We start from the raw sequence: 20,383 nt of genomic DNA, 5'->3' as shown, positions 1-20,383 counted from the left end.
AGCCTCAGAGGAGTGGTTGTGTCAGGGGAGATAGAAGGAGGTGGCTGGAGATTCGCTGCCAGAGGGGGGAAGCAGAGAAGAGTGGGGGGAAAACAGAGGAGCGGGCAAGACAGAGAAAAATGAAGACTGTTGGATTAAACCATTTCCTGTGCAAATGTTTCCTGTGCAGCAAATGTTCAAATTTATTCAAATTAAAAAGGTCAAAACAATATCACAACAAAACTGGAAAAAAAAATACACAACTTACCTATATCCTTTTGTTGGTATCATAACTGATACATCAGGTGTTTATGGTTATTTTTTGCATCATAGTGCATACTTTAGGTATTTGTGATCACGTCTGATTACTCTTCTTTTTACCATAACGATTTAACCAGGAGACATTCATGATTCCTCAATCATTTTTATGTGGTTTCTCTGTATTTTTTTGTTGTTGTTTGTTTTTGTATCACAACTTATGCAATAGATAACTGATTACGTGTAATTTCTTTCATCGTTGATGGAAACATTTGTGATGCAAGAAAAGGTTCATCCGCTGTTTGCATATAATGGCTTCCCAACTAGAAGATAATTAATTGTGTCTGAAAGTAACATATGGCAGAAATTCATATTAAAAACCCGTAAATTAAGCTCCTGTAAAGTGTCATGAACAACAACTTTTGTTTAAACATTCAAGGGTGTTTTCCGTTATTTGTCATTTTTTAGTGTAATTCTAAAAAAATAATCCATAGTTTCTTTGTTTTTTCTTTTTCTTGTAACTTTTGTCTTCAAACTCCAAGAATTTAGTCTTCTTTAACTTGGATCTACCACCAAAGGTCAGAGGACCAGTAAAAGACAGAGTGTGATTTTGAGAAAAGTACTAAGGTAGAGATCTAAAAAAAAGAACTCATACTTTATTGACATTTTGCTTTTTTTTTTTTAAATGGAAGCATTTTAGGTAGTTATATGCTTAGGAATGCCCTCAGATGGAATTTCTATGCAAAGAACTGAGTGTGTGTGTGGGGGGAGAGACGGTAGGAGCAGCTGCAGCTCAGATGTGATGCTGAGGAGAGTAAAGTGGAAGAGGGATGAAGACTGGAAGATAGAGGGAGGAGTGTGTGCACACAGGGCTCAGTGGGGAGATGGATACGGTTGTGCAGAGAGGTGGTGGGAGTTGCACAAACAGTAAAACAACCAGCCGCAGCTCGTGCATCGGGGCGTAGGAGGCAGCTGTGGTCTGCCGAAGAAACGCGGGAATTTATTCAGAACTAACTGAGAGGAGAGAACGACTTAACACGTGGGACACAAAGAGGGGCGGGAGACCACGGCGGGAACAAAGGATAAGGCTGCAGAGGAGATAGAGTGAAAGAAGAAAAGCCACAAGATAGGTGGGCAAACGTCAAAGCAGGTAAGGACAACTTTTAAATGAGGAATAATGCTGTGCTGACATCCTTTGAGGGATCAAATTTAAAGATGCCAAGTAATTTTGGGGTTTATGAACAGCAAATCGTGGAAAAAATAAGTAATAAAACTGTAACGTTTAGGGAAAGACTCAAATAAAGCTATAATATGAGGACATTTACCATAATTCCTACTAATTTCCACCCTTTAACTTTCAATTTGGCCAAGAGCAGGGACAATCATTTGTGCTCATATTTCCATGGTCAATTAATGAATGGGCCACAATGCAACTCATCTGTAAGATGTTTTTGCTTTGGTAGCCGAAACATGGATTTGCATAATTTAGAACAACAGCAAGACATCAGATCGCTGCTTTCTATTAGTGGCAGTAAGATTAATCTGCAGGCGGTTGGAGAGGAAGGGTGGTGGGGGCGTTTCACCCAGTGACAATAAGGACTCCACAGTGAGTTAGTGCTGTGATTAGTCGTCGGTGATGCAGTGTGAATAAACCATGAGGCTGTGACAACACAAATCGACAAACCAAGGCGCACTCCGTCACGTAGAAACTTCAGCTAAAACACGCGAATGTACAGGTGGACACAAATCTGCTCAGTGGTCTTTGCGTCATTAAGTGTGCAAAATGGAGCAGCTGCTGAAGCAGTGGTGTTGACCAGGATCTATACCACATTCCTGTGCATTTGTTGATGGAGACAAACACGCCAAGGCACTGGAATGACTCTCGAGCTTCAGATTTCCCCTGAGGTGTGTAACCACATTCCTGTCAGATGCTGCCGTCCAATGGTGAAGCTTTCCTTCGCACTCTACTGTGGTGCGAAGGAGAATGGCTTCGCACAACTTGAACTTATTCATTTTTGTCACGGTATAACGCAAGCTTCAATGTTCAAAAGAAATTTTTGAAAAGAAAAGTCTTGTATGTACAATAGCTCCCTGCACTGGAATACCCCTAAAAGGATAAGCAACCAATAATGTAATGTTTGGGCTGTAAAAGGAAAATCCCCAGTTTTGGATTCGTCACAAAATCCTATATCTGCAAATCCTAGAAAGATCGGTGGATAAGGTGGAGGAATTTGTCAGCAGGATGACTTCACTGTAAAAACCTTTGTAGGTGGTCTAAGTTGAAAATGAATGTGCTTCTGCTGCTTTTAAGTTTCTAACAAAAGTCAACTAGAAAACCAGAAAAAAACAGTTAAAGAAATTAATCTAAAACAATTTACTGCTGTAAGTTTATCTTTGACAAACTGACACACTTAAGTTGGAAGTCTAAAACTTGCCAGATTTACCTAAAGAATAGGAGTTAGTAGGCATAAAAGAATGGTACTGTAATGTTTTACTTTAAGTAATTCACTCAACAAATCAAACAAATAAGCAAGTGAGGCATCAACCACTAAGAGGTAATGCATGAAGTTGGTGAGTCGCCATGTGGAAAACAACCAACATGTAGAGGAAGGTACTATGGGCAGATGAAAACACAATGTAACATTTTGACATACATAGTTTGGTGTAAAACTAACTCTGCACATCATTCCCATCATGAGATACGGTGATGACTTCATCATGCTGTGGGAATGTTTCAGAAGGGGAAAAATCCCTCAGCTGAAATTGCAGCAAAAGCGATTCTACAGTTAATTGACGTGAAGGGGCTGAAACAAAAAGAACAGCTCACTTTTCAGATTTAAAGTTTTTTTTTTTTTCTTCCTCTTCCCACTCTATCCATCACTTGACATCTTACTTGGAAATTTCTGACTGTAACATGACAAAACATGAAATTGTTCAAGGAGCACAAAACGTTTATAGAAAGAGAATCACATGTATGCGCTTTTCACTCCTTTTCTCACATCATCTGAACAGTGCTGTCGGCCTCTGTCTGTTGATCCGCAATGACTGTCCAGCTGAATGAGCTTCTCCTCCTCTGCCTTACCATCACACAGGGGTGAGCGAACTGGTGTTCAGACGGAATCACTTTTATTGTCCATTCCTCATTGACTGACCTTCTCTCTTCCCCCTCAGTGGTTGCATGTTCCCTAACAACCACTGGGGTGAATGGAACGGCTCTCAGCTTCAGCCCACAATTCAGAGACTCATGAAGGGATACAACCGCTACCTAAGGCCTAACTTCAACGGTAATCAAAAAACTGAGAATCCTTTTTTTTTTTTTTCCTGTTTTTGTGTTTTCTGATTGGATTTTGACCACATTTCTTGTCTTTGTTTACAACAGAAGGTCCTGTGGAGATTGGAATGAGTCTGGATATCGCCAGCATCGACGCCATCTCTGAAATAAATATGGTACGCCAAACTCCGTTTTGTTCTTCTTTGGCAACTGGGCTTAATAAAGAAATTCTCCTTGATGCCATCCTGTCAGGACTACACAGCGACCATCTTTCTCCGTCAGCGGTGGCGCGACTCCCGGCTGGTGTTTCCCGGGAACGAGAGCGTGAGCGTGGATGGACGGCTGGTGTCGTTACTTTGGATCCCGGACACCTTCATCCCGGACTCAAAGCGCTCCTTCCTTCACGACGTGACGGTGGAGAACCGCCTCATCCGCATCTTCAGCAACGGCACCGTTCTTTACGCACTCCGGTACGTTGCAACCCTTCCTGCAATCAGCCGTGCTCTGGCCTCAGGTCCTACCCAAAACAGGAAGGAATCACTGATGCATCACCATCCAGTCATGAACCTTGAGGGAGTGACACTTCATTTCTGGATGCCTGGTGTCCCTGAAATTGCTTTGATTTGTCATGTCCTTGGCATCTATGAAAATGTGTCTTGACATTTAATCTGTTTCGTCACTCGGCTGCAGAACTTTGTTTTGACTCCAAAGCTTAATAGAAGAAGAAGAAGAAGAAGAAGAAGAAGAAGAAAAAAAAAGCGCAGCTTTTTATTATGTTTAGATTTATCCTTCTTCTGGCTGAATTAAGACAGACAGTGATTCATTAATGTCAACATGGACGGTGGCAACTCACTCTGAACATGAGTCAGGAAGCTGCCCTCGAATGTGCAGAAGGCTTCGACTGAATGTTTACTGTGTTGCTAAGGGAGTTTTAGGATGATAGATTATCAAGACTTGAAGTTAAGCATGAATTATGCATCAGATAGCAAACTTTCATGCCGAGACATCAGCTGTACGTTAAGGAAAAGAGTCTTTTGCTTTGGATTTTAATTATGGATATAAGAGTCAAGGGAATATATTTGAAGTGAGGACAATATATTTACATGCCACACTTTTCAGACAAACATGTTCTATGTGTATCTTTATTCGTAATTTTTGTGATTGGGTGATGAATAGGGATAAATAAATGGAAGAAAACCTGCTGGAGGAAGCAGCATGACTTGAAATTGTGGTGAAGGTTCATATCCCAGCTGAATAACAACCCTAATAAGAAAGTCAGATCAAAAGCAGGATGATTTCAATGCAAACAAAATTGTTTTGTGGAGGGGGGAGGTGTGGGAGGGGGCTGTATTTTTTGAAATGAATGAGAATCTTTGATAGGACTTCATAGTTGATATTCATAGAACTTTCCACTTTCATTTTGGCTAACATTGAGCTGTTTTTTCAAAAGGAAAGGGCAGAATTTCAATGTCTAGATGTGCAAAGCTGGTAGAGACATATGTCTAATTGTGTAATTGGAGAACGGTTGCTTTAAAAAGTATTGATTCGGGGAGGGTAAGTGGCAATGCACAACAAACTTCTCTTGTTTACAAATGGAAAACCACGTGCACAGCAAACTTTTTAGATGTTAGTTTTATTGTTATTGCTTTATTATACATAGTGACACAATATGTGATATTATTGTGGAACTTCATCTCTTTAAAAAAATATTTTTTTAAAAAGACAGCGAAGACACAGTTAAGCATACTGAATCTCACATGTTTATTCCAGGAGTAAACACTATTTACAGAAAACTGTGACTATTTGTATGTTTACATTCAGTCAACATCTCCAAAGTGGCATCGCAAAGATGGTGGCCTTTCATTTAGCGCAGGTCATTAACTTTATACCGTCGTCCGAGAGTCAGGGTGCAGCAAACTCAAAAATAACTCTACACAACATGAACTCCTCCCTTCTCATCCCTGATGTCATCACCGGATTTAACTCACCTGTCAATAATGATTGCACATCCTAATATGATGGTATAAAACCAGTGATTAAGACAAAACAAACCACGACTAATCCAAATAATGATATAAGTGCGGCAGTACTTTCTTTAAGCACAAAAATTACACGCCGTGGGGAAGAAACTTCACCCTCCACGGTTAGAGTGAGAGAGTTAAATAAAACATCAAACGGTGAAAATATTTACTGACATTTCGAATGTGAGCCTTTGTTTTATTTTTTAACTGTCACTCAGAAGAAAAATTGTTCTTAGCTTTCGCTGATCTGTTGCCATCTTGTGCTCAACAAAAGAAGGAAAGACTTTTATTAGGAAGTCTTTGGTGGGGGGGATCACCTTTGATACTTTTTCTCTGAAAACTCGACAGCATCACGGCTACAATTGCCTGCAACATGGACCTGACCAAATACCCCATGGACAAACAGGTGTGCACCCTGCAGCTGGAGAGCTGTGAGTACTTTCTTTCCACCCACCCTCCGTCACGTGTGTGCTCGTCTTCTTTCCATTACCTCTGCAGCTTTACATCTTCATCATCAGTGTAGAGTGCATAAGCTCTTTGTTGCTGTGCAGATTTGATGCTATAACCATGTACTAATAGCACGTGTGCTACACTGACAGGGGGCTACAACATACAGGACGTGGTGTTCTACTGGACTAGAGGGAACGACTCTGTGAAGGGTTTGGACACCTTGCGGCTGGCTCAGTACAGCGTGGAGAGCTACTACACCTCGGTGACGGAGGCTGTGTACGAAACAGGTGCAGAGTGGAGTAATGTGCAGCCAAGACGTTGTCCAACGTGAACGCAATCCATCGCTTTTATGTGTTTAGAGAGCTGTGCTGTTTTATGTCTCTAAACAGGTCATTACCCCAAGCTGGTGCTGCATTTTTCCCTGCGCAGAAATGTCCTGTTCTTTATCTTGGAGACATATGTCCCTTCCATTCTGCTTGTGGTTCTCTCCTGGGTCTCTTTCTGGATCAGCCAATCATCTGTGCCAGCCCGAACGTGCATCGGTCAGTATTTTTTCTGTTCTTTATGATTCTGGTACACCATGTACACCATGTACCAGTCAAGCCTCGGAAGACACCGGCTTGTCTTAAAATGGAAACCTTTGCTACGTTGCATGACAGGAGACATGCACAACTGGAAACGTATTGTTAGTGCAACACAAAAGTATCTTTTGCTTTCTTTCTTTTCTTCTTCACTGTGATAAGCTTGAGCAGGTATTCTCCCACTAAATTAAATCTGAATATTGTCTGGTATGCAGTAATTATGTCTTTTTTAAGCCCTTCTTCTGTTCTGGCTTGATTACAGTCAACTGGTTCTGCTGGACAAAATTGCCATCACAGTCTTTTAAACAACTCAAACTGAAGCAGCACATATGCTTATGCAATAACATGGTCATAGTTATTAAAAGTTTACATTGTTTCAGATGGCTATTATTATTGTCCCCGTTTTCTTTGCCAAACACCATCCGTGCCGCAATGCAAAATGTTTTTCGGAGGCGTTTCAAGTGTCAGTCTGTTGGATTGTTGGTGATAAAGGACAGGAACATGCTTGTTGAATGCCACTGCACAACAGCCCGAAGTTAAATTTGAACCTTTTCTCCAGTCCTGGTGGATTAAGAGAGAACCGGTAAGTTGCAGCTGATGAGGTGGATCCACACCGCCTGCAGCTTTACCCGTTGTAGTTTTGCACACAATAAACTTACGTTTTATGTGAAAGTACAGATTTGTAGCAGACGTAGGCTTGGACGCCTTTTATATGAACAAATTACATTGTTACTCACTGGTCTGAGGATTCCATCACTTGCTTACCTGATGGTACTATGACATCTATCTACAATAGGTCAGAAAAGTATCCAACATACGGTAGTGATAATTTAATGCTTTCTCCAAATTTTCTTAAGTTTCCACAAACGGTAGGAATCATTCTGATCGGTGAACTGCTTTACCTTAATTCTTGCTTTAACAATTGATTGTTCAAATCTCTGTAATCTGGAAGCTACCAGTGAAAAGCAGGTTGTTGCTTCATTGCGATGCGTCACTGTGGGGAATAATGTTTTTGCTTTTTTTTTTAAATGTTGGGACTTTTGTTTATTCCCAGAACATTTGGGTATATCTTATCTGTCAACTAAAAAATAAAATCTTAAAGACTGTTTGAATATTCTGAAAAAAAAAAAAAGACATTTTGCCTATAACCAACCCAATACAGTAGAAATCGCTCATCTATAATTTTCCAGTAACCTCACTGGACTGCAGTGTTGCATTTGCCATTGGATCTAGTGGAAAAGCAGAAGTCTGAGCTGCACCAAGGCACCATAACCAGCCATGTGTGGTTTGTTAAAATACTCTTCAAAAGTGCAGACAAACAACAGAATTGCCAGAAATATTGTGTGTTGAGTCCAAACAAGCCAGTTGCGATTATATTAAACGCAGCACCGGTGGTTGAAGGGATCTTGTTAGCTGAATCAGAGGTACCGGACGTGGAACTGCTCATTAAATGTATGTAGGCAGACCTCGCTGGACGCAGCAGCAGAGCAGAAATGGATTGAATATTTGCCAGTTTGTCAGTGGAGTTTCACTTCTAAAGAGCTGAGGGTGTTCACTGAGTCATTTTTATGTCAGAACGTGGCTACAGGCTTTGCTAATTTATCTCTTTTTACTTGTGATGTTCAAAGCAAAAGTCCGAAATTTCTGCAGTTTATAGACTTTTAAAGATTAGGTTCCAACCCACTATTATCTGGACTTCTGGCTTTATTATAAAAAAAAAAAAAAAAAAAAAGGCTTTTGCTCACGTTGCTTGCTTGATGATGTTGGCAGACTTTTGGCTCCCATCGCAGGCATATAATTTAAAATACATCTGATTGGTATAATGTTTGATTGGCTGAAATGAACAATTTTGTCAATTTTAACATTTTTAGTTTCAAATGTCGCTTCTTTAATATTTAGTTATATGTCGTACCTGAACAGAAATTATGAACCAATCTTCAGTTGTGGTGGATCGTCTTACAAACCAAACCACATCGCATAAGACTCAACACTGTTCCCTTGCCCAGGTTAAGTTTCTTCACATTCACTTCATTAAAAGTAGAAAAAAAAAAAAAAAAAAAAACATTGAGTCAGTACGTATGTTTTTCATGTGTTGTGTTAGTTCAGGCGCTTTATATTACTTCTTTTTTTTAAAGGATGAGACAAAGAGATTTGGATGGAGCCCGACTCGTTTTGAGGGAGAAAACTGAGTTTTGATAGAAAGCAAAACAATAACTACATACCAGCAAGTTTGTAGGTTCAGATTGAGAGAGAACACCTTTGCTCTAAAAAAGGGGATTTTCTGCTCATTTAAAGTGCGGTGTTAGTTAAAGGTTATAGGCCGCATAATTCCCACTAGCAGTAGATAACTCTCTTAGCATCTTCACTGAGCGGAAATCCAGATTTATTGGTCCTGGCAGCTGAAAACTAATAACTGGTCAGAGACGTCTGCTTATTTTAAGAACTTCAATCTTCCAAATACGTCGATCCACTTTTAAGCTCTAGTCACATTTGCAGTGAGGGACTATTTACATGGAAACCGGTGATTATTTTTATGGTTCTCCATCAGTGATCTGTTTGTAAAGCATACTGAAATTGGATTATTAAAAAAGAAAGGTTGTGGGATTAATCTGTTAAAAAGTGTTCCTTAAACTATAGTATTTTTTTTTTTTGGAACATCTTGTAAAGCGAAGCAAAGGTTTTCCATGTTCTGCTCTCAGTCCTTGAGATGTAGCGTCAACAATCCACTAGTCTGGATTTGATCTAAATAAAGATGCAGAGACAGATTTGTGCTGCAGGAAATCCTTAAAATAATCACAAAAATAAAAGAAATTGACAAGTCTTGAGCCAAATGAGTCATTATAACTTGGACAAACATCACGGTTAAAGAAAGAAAGCATTGGAATCGCATTAAGCACCTGGAAACAGAAAACTTTCTTCGTAAAGTAAACTGACTGTAAATCGATTGAAATATTATTCCACTCAAAATGACACTTTGATTGCCCCTGCAGGAGTGACCACCGTCCTGACCATGACCACTCTCATGATGGGGGCCCGCACATCCCTGCCAAACGCTAACTGCTTCATAAAGGCCATAGATGTTTACTTGGGCATCTGCTTCACCTTCATCTTCGGTGCCCTGTTGGAATATGCCTGTGCTCATTTTTATACCATGCAGCATCAAACCATCGAGGATCTACACAGGGTAAGAAACGTGTACCAGGCCATAAAATTCAGTATTATATAATATTGACTGTGACTGGATTAAAGCAACCGTCTGTGTTTGTGTGTGTGTGCGTGTGTGGGCGTGTGTGTGCGCGTGTCCTTCAAGGAGCTTTTGAGGGAGTTTGCAGAGTCCAATGGAAACGCCCTGGTGTCAATCGTCAACTCCAGCCAACCGAACCAGTCCGTAGAGGTGGGCACCACTGCAGAGGAGCCGGCTGAGGAGCCAGCGAAGGGCGACGCTAATAACCCCGCAGCTTCGACGGAAAAAGCGCAGAGTCAGGGCTGCGGCTTGTCGTCTGTGAAAGACGCCTCACGCAGAGCAGCCGCTGTCTTCATTGTGGAAAATCCACACAACATCGATCGCCACTCCCGTACCGCTTTCCCCACAGCGTTCCTCTTTGTCAATATTCTGTATTGGCTCTATTATCTCTTTCTCTGAGTGCTGATTAGCAGCAGGCTGCAGGAGAGTTCGCGCCACTGCCCTGAAGCTGTCCTACCTCCTCATTAGCCAGCGGCTGGACCCGGACATGTCTGAACAAACTTTTTTTTTTTTTCTTGTAGCACCCAGCTAAAATCTGTTTTAGGGGCTGCAAATAATAAACAGTTAGTCAGGACTGTGCTTTCTGCTAAAAATAAAAAGAGGTGGTGTTAATTGCAAGTAAATGAACGGCTCTGCACATTTTCAGCATGAGGTTTTGATGATTAAAAACCATGCGTATCACAGTGCTTTCAAAAGTATTCATACAGACTAAACCTTTCCAAGTCTTAGGCTACAACCGCAAACTTCCCTGTTTTGTTGGGATTTCCTGTGACATACCAGTCAAATGAGCAGCACGGCTGTGGGAAATAAAAACCCTGATTGATGGTCAAATATTTTACCAAATGCTTTGCGTCGGTGTGTATTCAGCCCTTCTTGATCAATACTTTGTAGAACCCCTTTTGAGCGCAATTATTACTGCTAGTATTTATCTCTCTTGGATTTGTACATCGAGAGACTGACATCTTTTGCCCCGCTTTTATTGGCAAACCAGCATAAGTGTTAAAAGAGCGACGCGGAACATAATATTTTAGGTCTCTCTCGAGACACAGAGTTGGATTTCTAAAGGTCGAACCATTTCATTATAATTTTGGCTGTCTGTTTGGAATCCTGCTGTCCCGGTCGTTAGTGTTTCACAACCTCTAACAGCTTTTTTTTTTCTCCAGGGCTTCCCTCTACTTGTTAGGATTCCTTCCACCTACTGAAGAAACGCAGACTCACAGCAAGATGCTGCCACCACCGTTGTTTCACCACTGGGGAGAGTTTTTCAAGGTGATGTGCAGCACTGGCGTCTCCTATATTGGTTGTGGCAAGCTGCGTGTTAAGAGTTCTTTTAGCGATTGCTTTCCCCTTGCTCGTCCTCTATGATTGTCGAACTTGACGACACATGTAGGCCTGCCCAGCGAGTGAACTTGAACTATGTCACTGCCGCATACATGATCCATCTTACCCTCTGCCCAAATCCTTAGGGTATGCTTCATATATTCTGCAGTGTATTTCACTTTGGATTTTATGTGCTACTGCCAGCTTCTGGTTGGTTCTTTCTTGCCCCCGCACCAACCCAGCACCTCCCGTGAGACTCTGTGCTCACCTCCTGACATACGGCAGACATGTCCAGGCGATGTAGAGATGCATCACGCCATGACATGCTAAGGAGCCACGGAGCCATGGAGCAAGGAGACCAGACTCAACCTTACTCTCATCTTTCTGTGGCTCACAAAGACGTAGTTAAACATTTACGTGCAAGTCTTCCGATTAAGCCTGTGGTTGTTTTGTTCTTTCAACAATGTTGTTGCCACACTTCCTTCAGTAGCTAGTCAGCCTATCAGCAGTTTCTTCCACCAAAGCCTTGGACCACTGTGGCTTCTCTAAAGTTACTTCTGGTTTCTCGGCTGCTTCTCCGGTTAATTCAACCCAGTTTCCTGTCGGTTTAGGTGGACAGCCATGTCGGGACTGCAGTTGTGCCACACTATTTTTCCATTTTCAGATGAAATATTAAACAGAGCTTTGTGGGATCTTCAAAGCTTGAAACAGTGCTTTGTAATCTGATCTAAAATCCTCCCTCTTCATCATACTCTTTTATTTTTCCTCACTAGTGGCCTGGTGACTTCTCTTTGAACGCAGGTTTTTGCATTGGGCTTCATTATTAGGTTACAGATGCAAATACATACTCCAATTTTCAGATTTGAATTTGAAAAAAAAAATGAAAACGTGGAAAACCACCTTCATTTTTCCACGTCACAAAAATGCATTGCTTTGTGTTGGTCTATCACATCCAAACCGAAATCAATACATTGGCGTTTGCAAATGGAATATGACAAAATGTGGACGGGATCGAGTGGTATGAATACTTTTAAAAAAAAAGGACTGCTGAATCACCAACTCCATCTGCTGCGCGACGTTGAAATGCGATTATTCAATGTGCTTTTTTTCCTGCTTTGGCTGTATCAGGCTATATCACTGGCCATGTGCAATTAAACTGACAATGGCAGTAACTATAACTTGTTGGTGGAGTTCAATGAAGCCCTTTCATGTCTTAGTGTTTTACCACAGTTAAACAAAAAAAAAAAATCAACTGCTTGTACAGTGAAAAGCAAATTTATTAGTCCCTCATCCAGGTTTACATAAAGTGCAAAAGTTGACAGAAAGTATTTAAATGACAACAAAAGGGATAGATCACAGAGTAGCATCGCTATGTTAGTCATTCAGTTACCTACAAAAAAGATTCAAGTAAATGTAGGACGCTGCTGGAGCCAAATCAGTGTGGCCAGGGACTTTAGTAGAATAATTTAAAAAATCTAATGACCAACTCTTAGTGTCTAAAACTTTTGCACGATGCTGTTTGTTGCACGATGATGAAAGTCTGACGCAGAATGAAACAGAAACAGTAGTTGTAGTTCGCTATGTACATGAAGAAACAAATAAAAACATGCCGCTGTGTGAAAGGCACCTCATAGTAAGACTCTTTCCAAAATATCACATTAGTCAGGTTTGGCCTGCACACCATTTCACTTTCATCATTTGTGATGCTGCAACCATCTGTGCCTTCCAACTCCACATTTTACGTACTTCCCTCTGCTTTCAGTGCACGTCTCTTGTGCCTTTGTCGCATAGATTCTCCCTTTCTTTCTTTCTTTCTTTCCCTTGACCCATTCAGTGCCATCAAGACAATGAAAATACATGAATGCAGTGAGTGAAGAGTCCAAATAGTGTATCCCAAGCAGACCGTTTCAGAGCTCCAAAGAGCAAATATCCAGTGGGATTGTACCTCCACCTGCTGGCTGATTTATGTATTGCTTTCGACACAAGTCCTAAATGTCGGAATGGAAAACCTCCGGGGGTTTTTTGATCAGTTTGGCAGATGAACCTGATGAAGAATGAAGGTAGGAAAAAGTCACACCCTGTGATATCCATTTACTTCAGTCTTTTCCATCAAAATTTCTCCTAGATGCTTTTCTTTAACTCCCATTCCTGCAGGGAAAGAACATAAAGAGGAACAAGTTAATTTTATTTACCTTATTGTGTGTCATGAGGTACTTAACATCACAAATGACAAACATCAAAACAGATTACAAAATCTGACAGATTATCAAATTATAAATATGGAAATGTGTGATGCTATTGATTCAGCCCTAATTTTGATAGTGTGTGTGTGTGTGTGTGTGTATTAGGATGAAGGTGTACGAGTACATTACATAAAATTACATAATATTCTGCAATGTACTGAATCAAGACTGGTTAAATTATTTCCACATATGTAATTATCTATTGGATTCAATATTCTATACACAGTCTGAAGTGATCTCAACTGGTCAAATATATATTACCTGAATTATCCTGACAGTAGGTCTGTTTAACGTTACACTACAGCAACCGAATCAGATTTAAGTCTAGCCTCTGATCAGGCCACTGAAATATGGATTTTGTTTGTTTTCTAGCAAAGAAAGAAGTAAAGTGACAGACTGATTAGCTGCTTGGCTGTAAGCATGAGCGAAACAAATATTTAATCTACACCCTCGCCTTTGCTTTCTGCATGACGGTTCCAGCAGAGGACGCGCAAATCGACGGCGGCCTCTTTCGCATCTCCGCGGCGCAGTTCACTGGTAAAGAATTGCTGTAGGAATTCTGGATTTTTTTGCCGAACTCCTGAGGAGAGTTGAGAAGTAAATAAAGAAATTTAAAAAAAAAAGAAGGCAAGGTGAAAGAGCTCTGTCTTCCCACACAGATGGACAGATAGACCTTGGCAGGTGGCCTGGCCTCCACAGGTGCGCCCAGCGCTCCGCCTGCCAGACTCTTCTTCAGGTTTTCTTTGACCTGTGTCAGTCTGAGTTCCAGGTCCACCCTCTCAGCCTCTTTGGCCTTGCAAGCCTCCTCCAGCTGGGACACGCGCTTCTCCAGCAAGGACTTTCTCCTCTCTGCTCCACAAAAAAAATGTCCTTTTACATTTAAGTTATCTGTCCAATTTTAACTGTCTCACTGAATAAACTATTTTCATATCTTTTAAGATACTGAATTAGTACAAAGATGAGACGGTACTTGTCGTTATTGTATTTCCTGCATTTGGAGAGTAATACACTGTTCCAGTGAACAAGTCTTGAATGCTCCCTCCGTCAGCGATAGCAGCATACCGCAGGAATCACAGGAAATTGATTAATTAGACATGGGAGACATTTTCATAACCATGTTGTTGTTTTTAATAGGAGAAATAGTTGCATTTGTCTCACTGGGGGGCATTTTCCTTTCACATGACCCTTATATGATAGTGGTCAGAAACCAGGACCAGAAACACAGAAGAGCTGGAAGGAACCCTTCACAATTGTTGAAAGACGCCTTGCATAAATTATTTTTTTTATTGCAGTAGTATAATTATAAACTGATGATTTCTAAAAATATATGTAATTATTTCATCCAATTCCCATTCCACTTATTTATTGAAAAAAATAAATACATGCAACGTGTTTCACCAAAGCTCTTGATTCCACAGTTACTGGTACCCTTAAAAAGTACTTCTGAAATAAATGTAACTGAATGACTTTATAATGTGTGGTTCATTGAATTGATCAAACTGTCAGGACTTTTATTTTTAATATTCCACAAGTCAGATGTGTCTTCTTAAGTTTGAACATGTCTACAAGTGAGCAACTACTCATCTAAACTTGCTGTAACATCAATCAAAACAAGAATAAAAAAAAAATAATGAAGTCAGCTGGAATTTGCAGCAAGCACAATGACAACAGAGGTAAAAAAAACACAAACAAACACAAAACTCAAAACTGTCAGAGGACTGCAGTAAAAAGTGGCATGTCGGGTCATCGAATCTCTAGAACCACCATATCTAAATGACCACTGGTTGCTCGGCGCAACCAGATGTGCTTTCTGTGCTTCAATTACAAAGATGAAGAGTTCACAAAATCCCACCTGGACTTTAAAACTTAGACCTGGAGTTCAGCATAAGGTCAATACAGAATGGATACAAAAGAAACAAAAGTCAAGATTATTTCATAGCCATCTCTGTGGTTAAACCGAAATCCTGGAGAAAAAAACAGAAGGTGAGCTGAATATGAGAGCGCTGGCTAGACCCGGGACTGTGGATGGTAAAGAGAAATTGTGTCAAAGATCCCGCTCTGTAGGCTCCGGTTCTGTGAAACATTACAGGAGAAAATGAAGAGCTGTCTCGTTCACAAAAGAGGGTCGTATCAAGAACAAATAGAAATATGTTGAAAAATGAACACCAAACGAGCACTGTTAACCTATTGTTTTGCACTGCATAAATGCAGTCAAGTTGAGTTTTATCAAAAAGCTCAATTTCAAATGTCCTGCAACAGATGATTTATTTATATAGCTTTTTACATACCTTAATCAAGGCTGCCAGTAAAGGACATGGTGATCATTTAGGGACCACAGATGAAACTGAAAATAATTTATGTGTCCTTCTGTTTTCTTCCTGTTTATTTATCTCCTCACCTGAAGCCACCTTAAGCTGTTCCTTCAGTTCTCTCTTCTGCTGTCGGAGCGTCACCAGCGCATGCCGTATTCCGTCCCGCTCCGTTTCCAGCTCTTCTTTTTCTCTGAGGTAACGCTTGGCGTCTTCCTCCGCTCGTGTTTTCCCATACCGTCCATATGGGCTGGTGTCTGGGCGGGAGCAAAAGGTGAGTGGGGTCAGACGTCCAGGGGTTGTGGGAAAAAGGAGAAAAAGCTCAGACAATAACGCATCTCCCCGTCAGATTAATACTGCGCGTTTTTGTTTTTTTTCGTTGTTTTTTTTTTGCGGTGATACAGGCGAGGGTTGCACAGTTAAGTAAGTTTAATGCGCTGGATTTAAATGGACTGAATTTCTAAGCTTTATCTTTCTTTGCGATCAAGACTTTATTTAGGGAGAGATTAGATGACGCGTGAAGAAGAAATAACACACCGACTCATACAGAGCGAGAGGTCAGGAGGTGAGTCAGCACATCTAATGCGAGTGGCCAATAAATCTCTGGTTACATCCTAAAGTTCTCAGTCATTAAAAGAGCAAAGCTCTTTTTTTATGTGCTGGAGAAGCAGCGATGCGAAACCTCTGCAAACCAGAAACACTAATCTGCTCCACTTGTAAAGCTAATGACACAACAAGGCATTTGGGAGAGGGCGAGAGAAAAGGGAAAACCAGAAAGGGCTCAACAAAGAAAGAAGAAGTATTGAGGCAGATGGGGGCTTTAAATTACAGGGCTGTCAGCAAACTGGCTCGGCACTAGAAGGAGCGCACAGAGAGTGGTGAGCTCTCAAACGCACAAGAGAAACGGAATCTCTGACTCCACTGTGAAACGTAGCTACAGTGTGCTAACAGGAAACATCTGCATTATTTCTTTTTAATTCGCTTTCTACTCTCTGGAGTGACACATGGACACCGTGGATCTGCATTATTTCTTTTTAATTCGCTTTCTACTCTCTGGAGTGACACATGGACACCGTGGGTGGGTGTAAAGCTGAAAAAATACTGTGTAAAAAATATTGTGGAATTGTGTATTCTGCAAAAAGTGCTGACGCTGATGTCTGACTTTTATCTCAAAAGTCATGATGAAAAAACAAACCTGTGCTTTTATTGTGTGTGTTTTTGAGGGTATTCCAAAGTTCTCAATTTATCTGCAGTTCGGGTCGAGATGAAAAAGATTTTATCCAACAACCTTGTTATTTATTTAACCACGCCATACACGGTTGAATTATTGACAATTTAAACCAAAAACACCTGGAAAAATTAAGAAATAATGTCCATAGAAAGTTATTTCTGTTCCTCCAAATCATAATGAAGTGATGCATCATTATCCAGGGTTAGAAAATTGGTAAAGCATGTCTTCAAGACTGTTTTGGACCCTTACATTTAATCTAATAAACAAATTTATGAAACAACAGACTAGATGCACCTACTTGAGTCCGTTCGCTTCAGGGAGACTAACGACTTGTCTTGGCCGAAGTTGCTGTGGGAGTAACTCGAGTGTCGCTTCCCTTGATTACATGATTTCTCCTTTAACTGGGTGGAGGAGAAAGGAGAATGGATGGTTAGCATGTAGAAGAATAAGGGGAGAGTGAGGAAAGAAAGTTTAGAACAGCAGACCTAGTAATAACATAAAAATCCAATAAAATAAAGAAAACACTGAGACATGTATGTAATTAGCTAGAGGTGGTGAAGGGTATGTCTCGCACTCCATGCCAGTGAGATCAAGAGGGGAGTTTATGTTCTACAAAACGGCCGTGACCTTTTCCTTCCCAGTCATTTTTTCTACCCCTGAAATCTAAAAAGGCATGAAATAGACCACTGCCTATTGATTTAAATGCCTTTCATTCAAATAGAGATGGTCCACAACAGCTGCACGCATATACAGACACTGCAGTCTAATCGCATCAAAGTAAAACATTCAGCCATAAGTTTCTGTTTAACTCAGGAAGAATGCATGTGCCCCACCTGCGTGTCCTCAGTAGGGACCTCGTCGTACGTCCTGGAATCGGTGGAGGTGCTGCTGGAGGAGGTAGCCCACCTACGACCGGAGAAAAAGGGAGAGGAAATACTGTAGGCCTGAAGGAGGTCAAGACACTACCTCTCTCCTCTGAACTGTCTCAGATATCCTGATTCCTGTCTCACTCACAGGAAGGAATTTCGAGCGGCGTCCCGAATGTGTGCGATGGTTTCCACGTCAACGTAGTCGTAATGCAGGGACTCGGGGTCCGTGGCAGAGCCCGTTTCGGCAAGGATGACGCCGAGCCACTGCCCAAGCTCATCAGAGCTGCTCGCCTGACAAAACACAGGGTGTTTCTAAAGTTCTAGCAAGTTTAACCAATAAATAATTATTCACCAAGTTCTTTATCTCGTTAGGAGGAGATGGACAAGTTTTTATACAAATAAATGTGCAAAAATGTTATAACAAAAGGTTTGCCTATTAACCCTCGTGGTAGTCAAATATTTAGTTTATTTTTTTTTTAAAGTTTGGTTTGGTCTCTCCACCCGCTCCACCCAAACATGCTGCTCATAAGGACATATTTGATTTGAGTTCATCAGGGCTTTTTAAGTGACAACATCTGTGTGGCTTTGGCCAACCTGAGACTTTTCGAAGAAGTGCACAAATTGAAAGCTCAACTATTTTAAGAGGTTTTAAGAAGAAGGCCAAGATTTTCCATGCAGTTGTCAGTGTGTACTGTTTTTAATAAGGCGTGCCTACTGCATCATCTGCTCATCGGTGGGGTTGTGTTAAGAGTTTTACCTCCAGAGCTGCCATCTCCGTGCTGTCCTTCATGATGCGGAAGGCAAAGGGGTGTTTGGGTCCAAGCCCAGGGACCACCTCGCAGCCGTTCAGCGGCAGGGACGGCAGGGAGGTCCGCGGGTCCCCCCGGTCGTGATAGAAGTGCAGGGAGCCTCTGCACACACAACACCAGTGCTCTCTCCATACCTGGTTCACCAGCACCAACAGGTAGCCTGTGTTTTTGGTGAAACAGGGGGAAGGAAAATATAAGTTGTCTGGGAATTTGAGAGATCTCGAGAGTCTGCGAGTGGATAGAGACGCTACCTTGTCGAGGGTCACCGTAGGACGTCCGGGAGCCGCCCGACCGCGATGACTTTTTCTTGGAAAAGCTGATGATGCGTGTGATCTTCCGTCCTGCAGCGAAAGCTCCCCGCTTCACCTTAACTAAATCAAAATTTTAGCTCGTAAAAAAAAGAAAACATGCGCTAACATGCTTTCAAGCTGAATCTTGTAAAATGAAAGGAAAAGGACATCTGATCTTCAATAGATTTTATAAAAGAAAATCTGAAATCAAAGGTAGGACATGCATTTTTATCCATTGGCGTTTGCAGTTCTGACGTGACAAGATGTGCAAGGAGTATAAAAATCTTTACAAGATGCAGTTTAAACCGAGCAACTCTGGAAGAAATTTCTCACCATTCTCTTTGCTATTCTCTCCTGCTGAAACACCCACGCTGTCTGAATCAGATGTGTTTCTGTCTACGGACAACCTCTGTGGAGGAACAATACAATCACAGTTTTAGGCTTTCACCAACACCGTCTGAATCCCACCCCAGGTCACTCGGTGCGGTTCGCAAGAGAGTGAAACCAGTCAGCGTGTTTAAAAAGACTTCAGATTTATTATGCCGAAAGCCAGCCAGAGTATTTGCCTCTGTTTTTTGTTTTTTTTTCAGAATCAAAGTTATACCCAGAGGTAAACCGACCTACCATCTTCTTTTTTGTCCCTCCCTCTAATCACGTCTCATCAGTGTTTCTGTTAAAGGCTTTTGTAGTTTCTGTTCGGACAATTTTCTGTAAGCTTCAGCGAATGTTCGAAGCCTGACTCACTGCCACCTCTGTCATTGTTGCCTTAACGCCTAATTATGTTACGCATCTCTTCTTCCTTTTGCGAGCAAAGTACAGGCATCACGGCACACTGAGCTAAGCCAAACAACTGTTTAGAAAAATTGATGGTGACAGCACAATTGCTACTTAAATCAAACTTTTCCTCACCTCAGCTGTGTAATTATACCTTGGGAATAAGAATGACAGGGAAGGTGAAGAGTGAACATCCTCACCTTGTCAAGCTCGTGTTTCCTCTGGGTGATGGGAGACGTGGCTTCCTCGGGTACTCCGGTTTGACCGCTCGCCTGTCGGACAACCTATTGGGAGTTTTTACATCACAGTATATTCATATGTTCCTTCAGTGATGAGAGAAAGCTGGATTCTCAAACTAAGCTTGCCACAAAAAGGCAACATTTACCTTTAGCCACTTGTGAGCCTGCTCCTTGCTTTGAACTGCCAGAACCAGTCCATCTCCATTAGGTAAGGTGAACCTCAGCTCATGGTGCTTCTTTTTGATGTCCTTAGGTAGGTAGACGACAGAGCATTGGGGCAACAGGAGGTCCACATAGGGACATGTGTCTTTGGAGTTCTTATAGCACTGCAGGAAGGAGGACACAAGCAGTGCTTAGCAACATGTGTACACCTAGAATATTACAACCACCTACAGTAATGTGTTTTAGTGGGATTTTATGAGATGCAACACAACGTAGTAGATAAATGTGAAGCAGAAAGAAAACTCTTTATTTTTTTTTTTAATTACAAATCTG

General features: G+C 41.3%; 2 protein-coding genes across 9 annotated transcripts in view; one reads left to right on the top strand and one right to left on the bottom strand.

Moving 5' to 3' along the window:
• Window positions 1–1,103: 1,103 nt before the first annotated feature.
• Window positions 1,104–12,300, top strand: LOC122837559 (gamma-aminobutyric acid type A receptor subunit pi). Its single transcript, XM_044127998.1, has 10 exons — window positions 1,104–1,387; window positions 3,250–3,331; window positions 3,409–3,521; window positions 3,617–3,684; window positions 3,761–3,978; window positions 5,878–5,960; window positions 6,129–6,266; window positions 6,369–6,521; window positions 9,551–9,744; window positions 9,871–12,300. The coding sequence occupies exons 2-10, from the start codon at window positions 3,279–3,281 to the stop codon at window positions 10,201–10,203; spliced, it is 1,353 nt and encodes a 450-aa protein (XP_043983933.1). The 5' UTR covers window positions 1,104–1,387; window positions 3,250–3,278; the 3' UTR covers window positions 10,204–12,300.
• An 80-nt stretch (window positions 12,301–12,380) lies between these two features.
• afap1l1a (actin filament associated protein 1-like 1a) overlaps window positions 12,381–20,383 on the bottom strand; it is a 30,907-nt gene continuing 22,904 nt past the window's right edge. For all 8 annotated transcript variants that reach the window (XM_044127992.1, XM_044127993.1, XM_044127990.1 and 5 more), the window contains exons 8-19: window positions 20,035–20,214; window positions 19,850–19,933; window positions 19,209–19,284; window positions 18,837–18,956; window positions 18,534–18,745; window positions 17,922–18,067; window positions 17,741–17,813; window positions 17,206–17,308; window positions 15,766–15,933; window positions 14,041–14,216; window positions 13,822–13,947; window positions 12,381–13,272 (exon numbers count right to left, since the gene is read on the bottom strand). In XM_044127992.1, coding sequence (XP_043983927.1) covers window positions 13,246–13,272; window positions 13,822–13,947; window positions 14,041–14,216; window positions 15,766–15,933; window positions 17,206–17,308; window positions 17,741–17,813; window positions 17,922–18,067; window positions 18,534–18,745; window positions 18,837–18,956; window positions 19,209–19,284; window positions 19,850–19,933; window positions 20,035–20,214 — 1,491 coding nt within the window. In that variant the 3' untranslated portion in view covers window positions 12,381–13,245. The remainder of the gene's footprint in view (window positions 13,273–13,821; window positions 13,948–14,040; window positions 14,217–15,765; window positions 15,934–17,205; window positions 17,309–17,740; window positions 17,814–17,921; window positions 18,068–18,533; window positions 18,746–18,836; window positions 18,957–19,208; window positions 19,285–19,849; window positions 19,934–20,034; window positions 20,215–20,383) is intronic.

Source organism: Gambusia affinis, linkage group LG09 (genome assembly GCF_019740435.1).
Source record: "Gambusia affinis linkage group LG09, SWU_Gaff_1.0, whole genome shotgun sequence".
Taxonomy (NCBI): domain Eukaryota; kingdom Metazoa; phylum Chordata; class Actinopteri; order Cyprinodontiformes; family Poeciliidae; genus Gambusia; species Gambusia affinis.
Note: the sequence above shows the minus strand (reverse complement) of the source record. Positions and strands in the feature narration are given on the sequence as shown.

Bases quoted from the DNA above. Each gene is read 5' to 3' on its own strand.
- LOC122837559 (XM_044127998.1), top strand. From the start codon at position 3,279: ATGACTGTCCAGCTGAATGAGCTTCTCCTCCTCTGCCTTACCATCACA. The intron at 3,522-3,616 runs GTAATCAAAAAA...TGTTTACAACAG, and splicing joins CCTAAGGCCTAACTTCAACG to AAGGTCCTGTGGAGATTGGA. The intron at 3,685-3,760 runs GTACGCCAAACT...CCATCCTGTCAG, and splicing joins CCATCTCTGAAATAAATATG to GACTACACAGCGACCATCTT.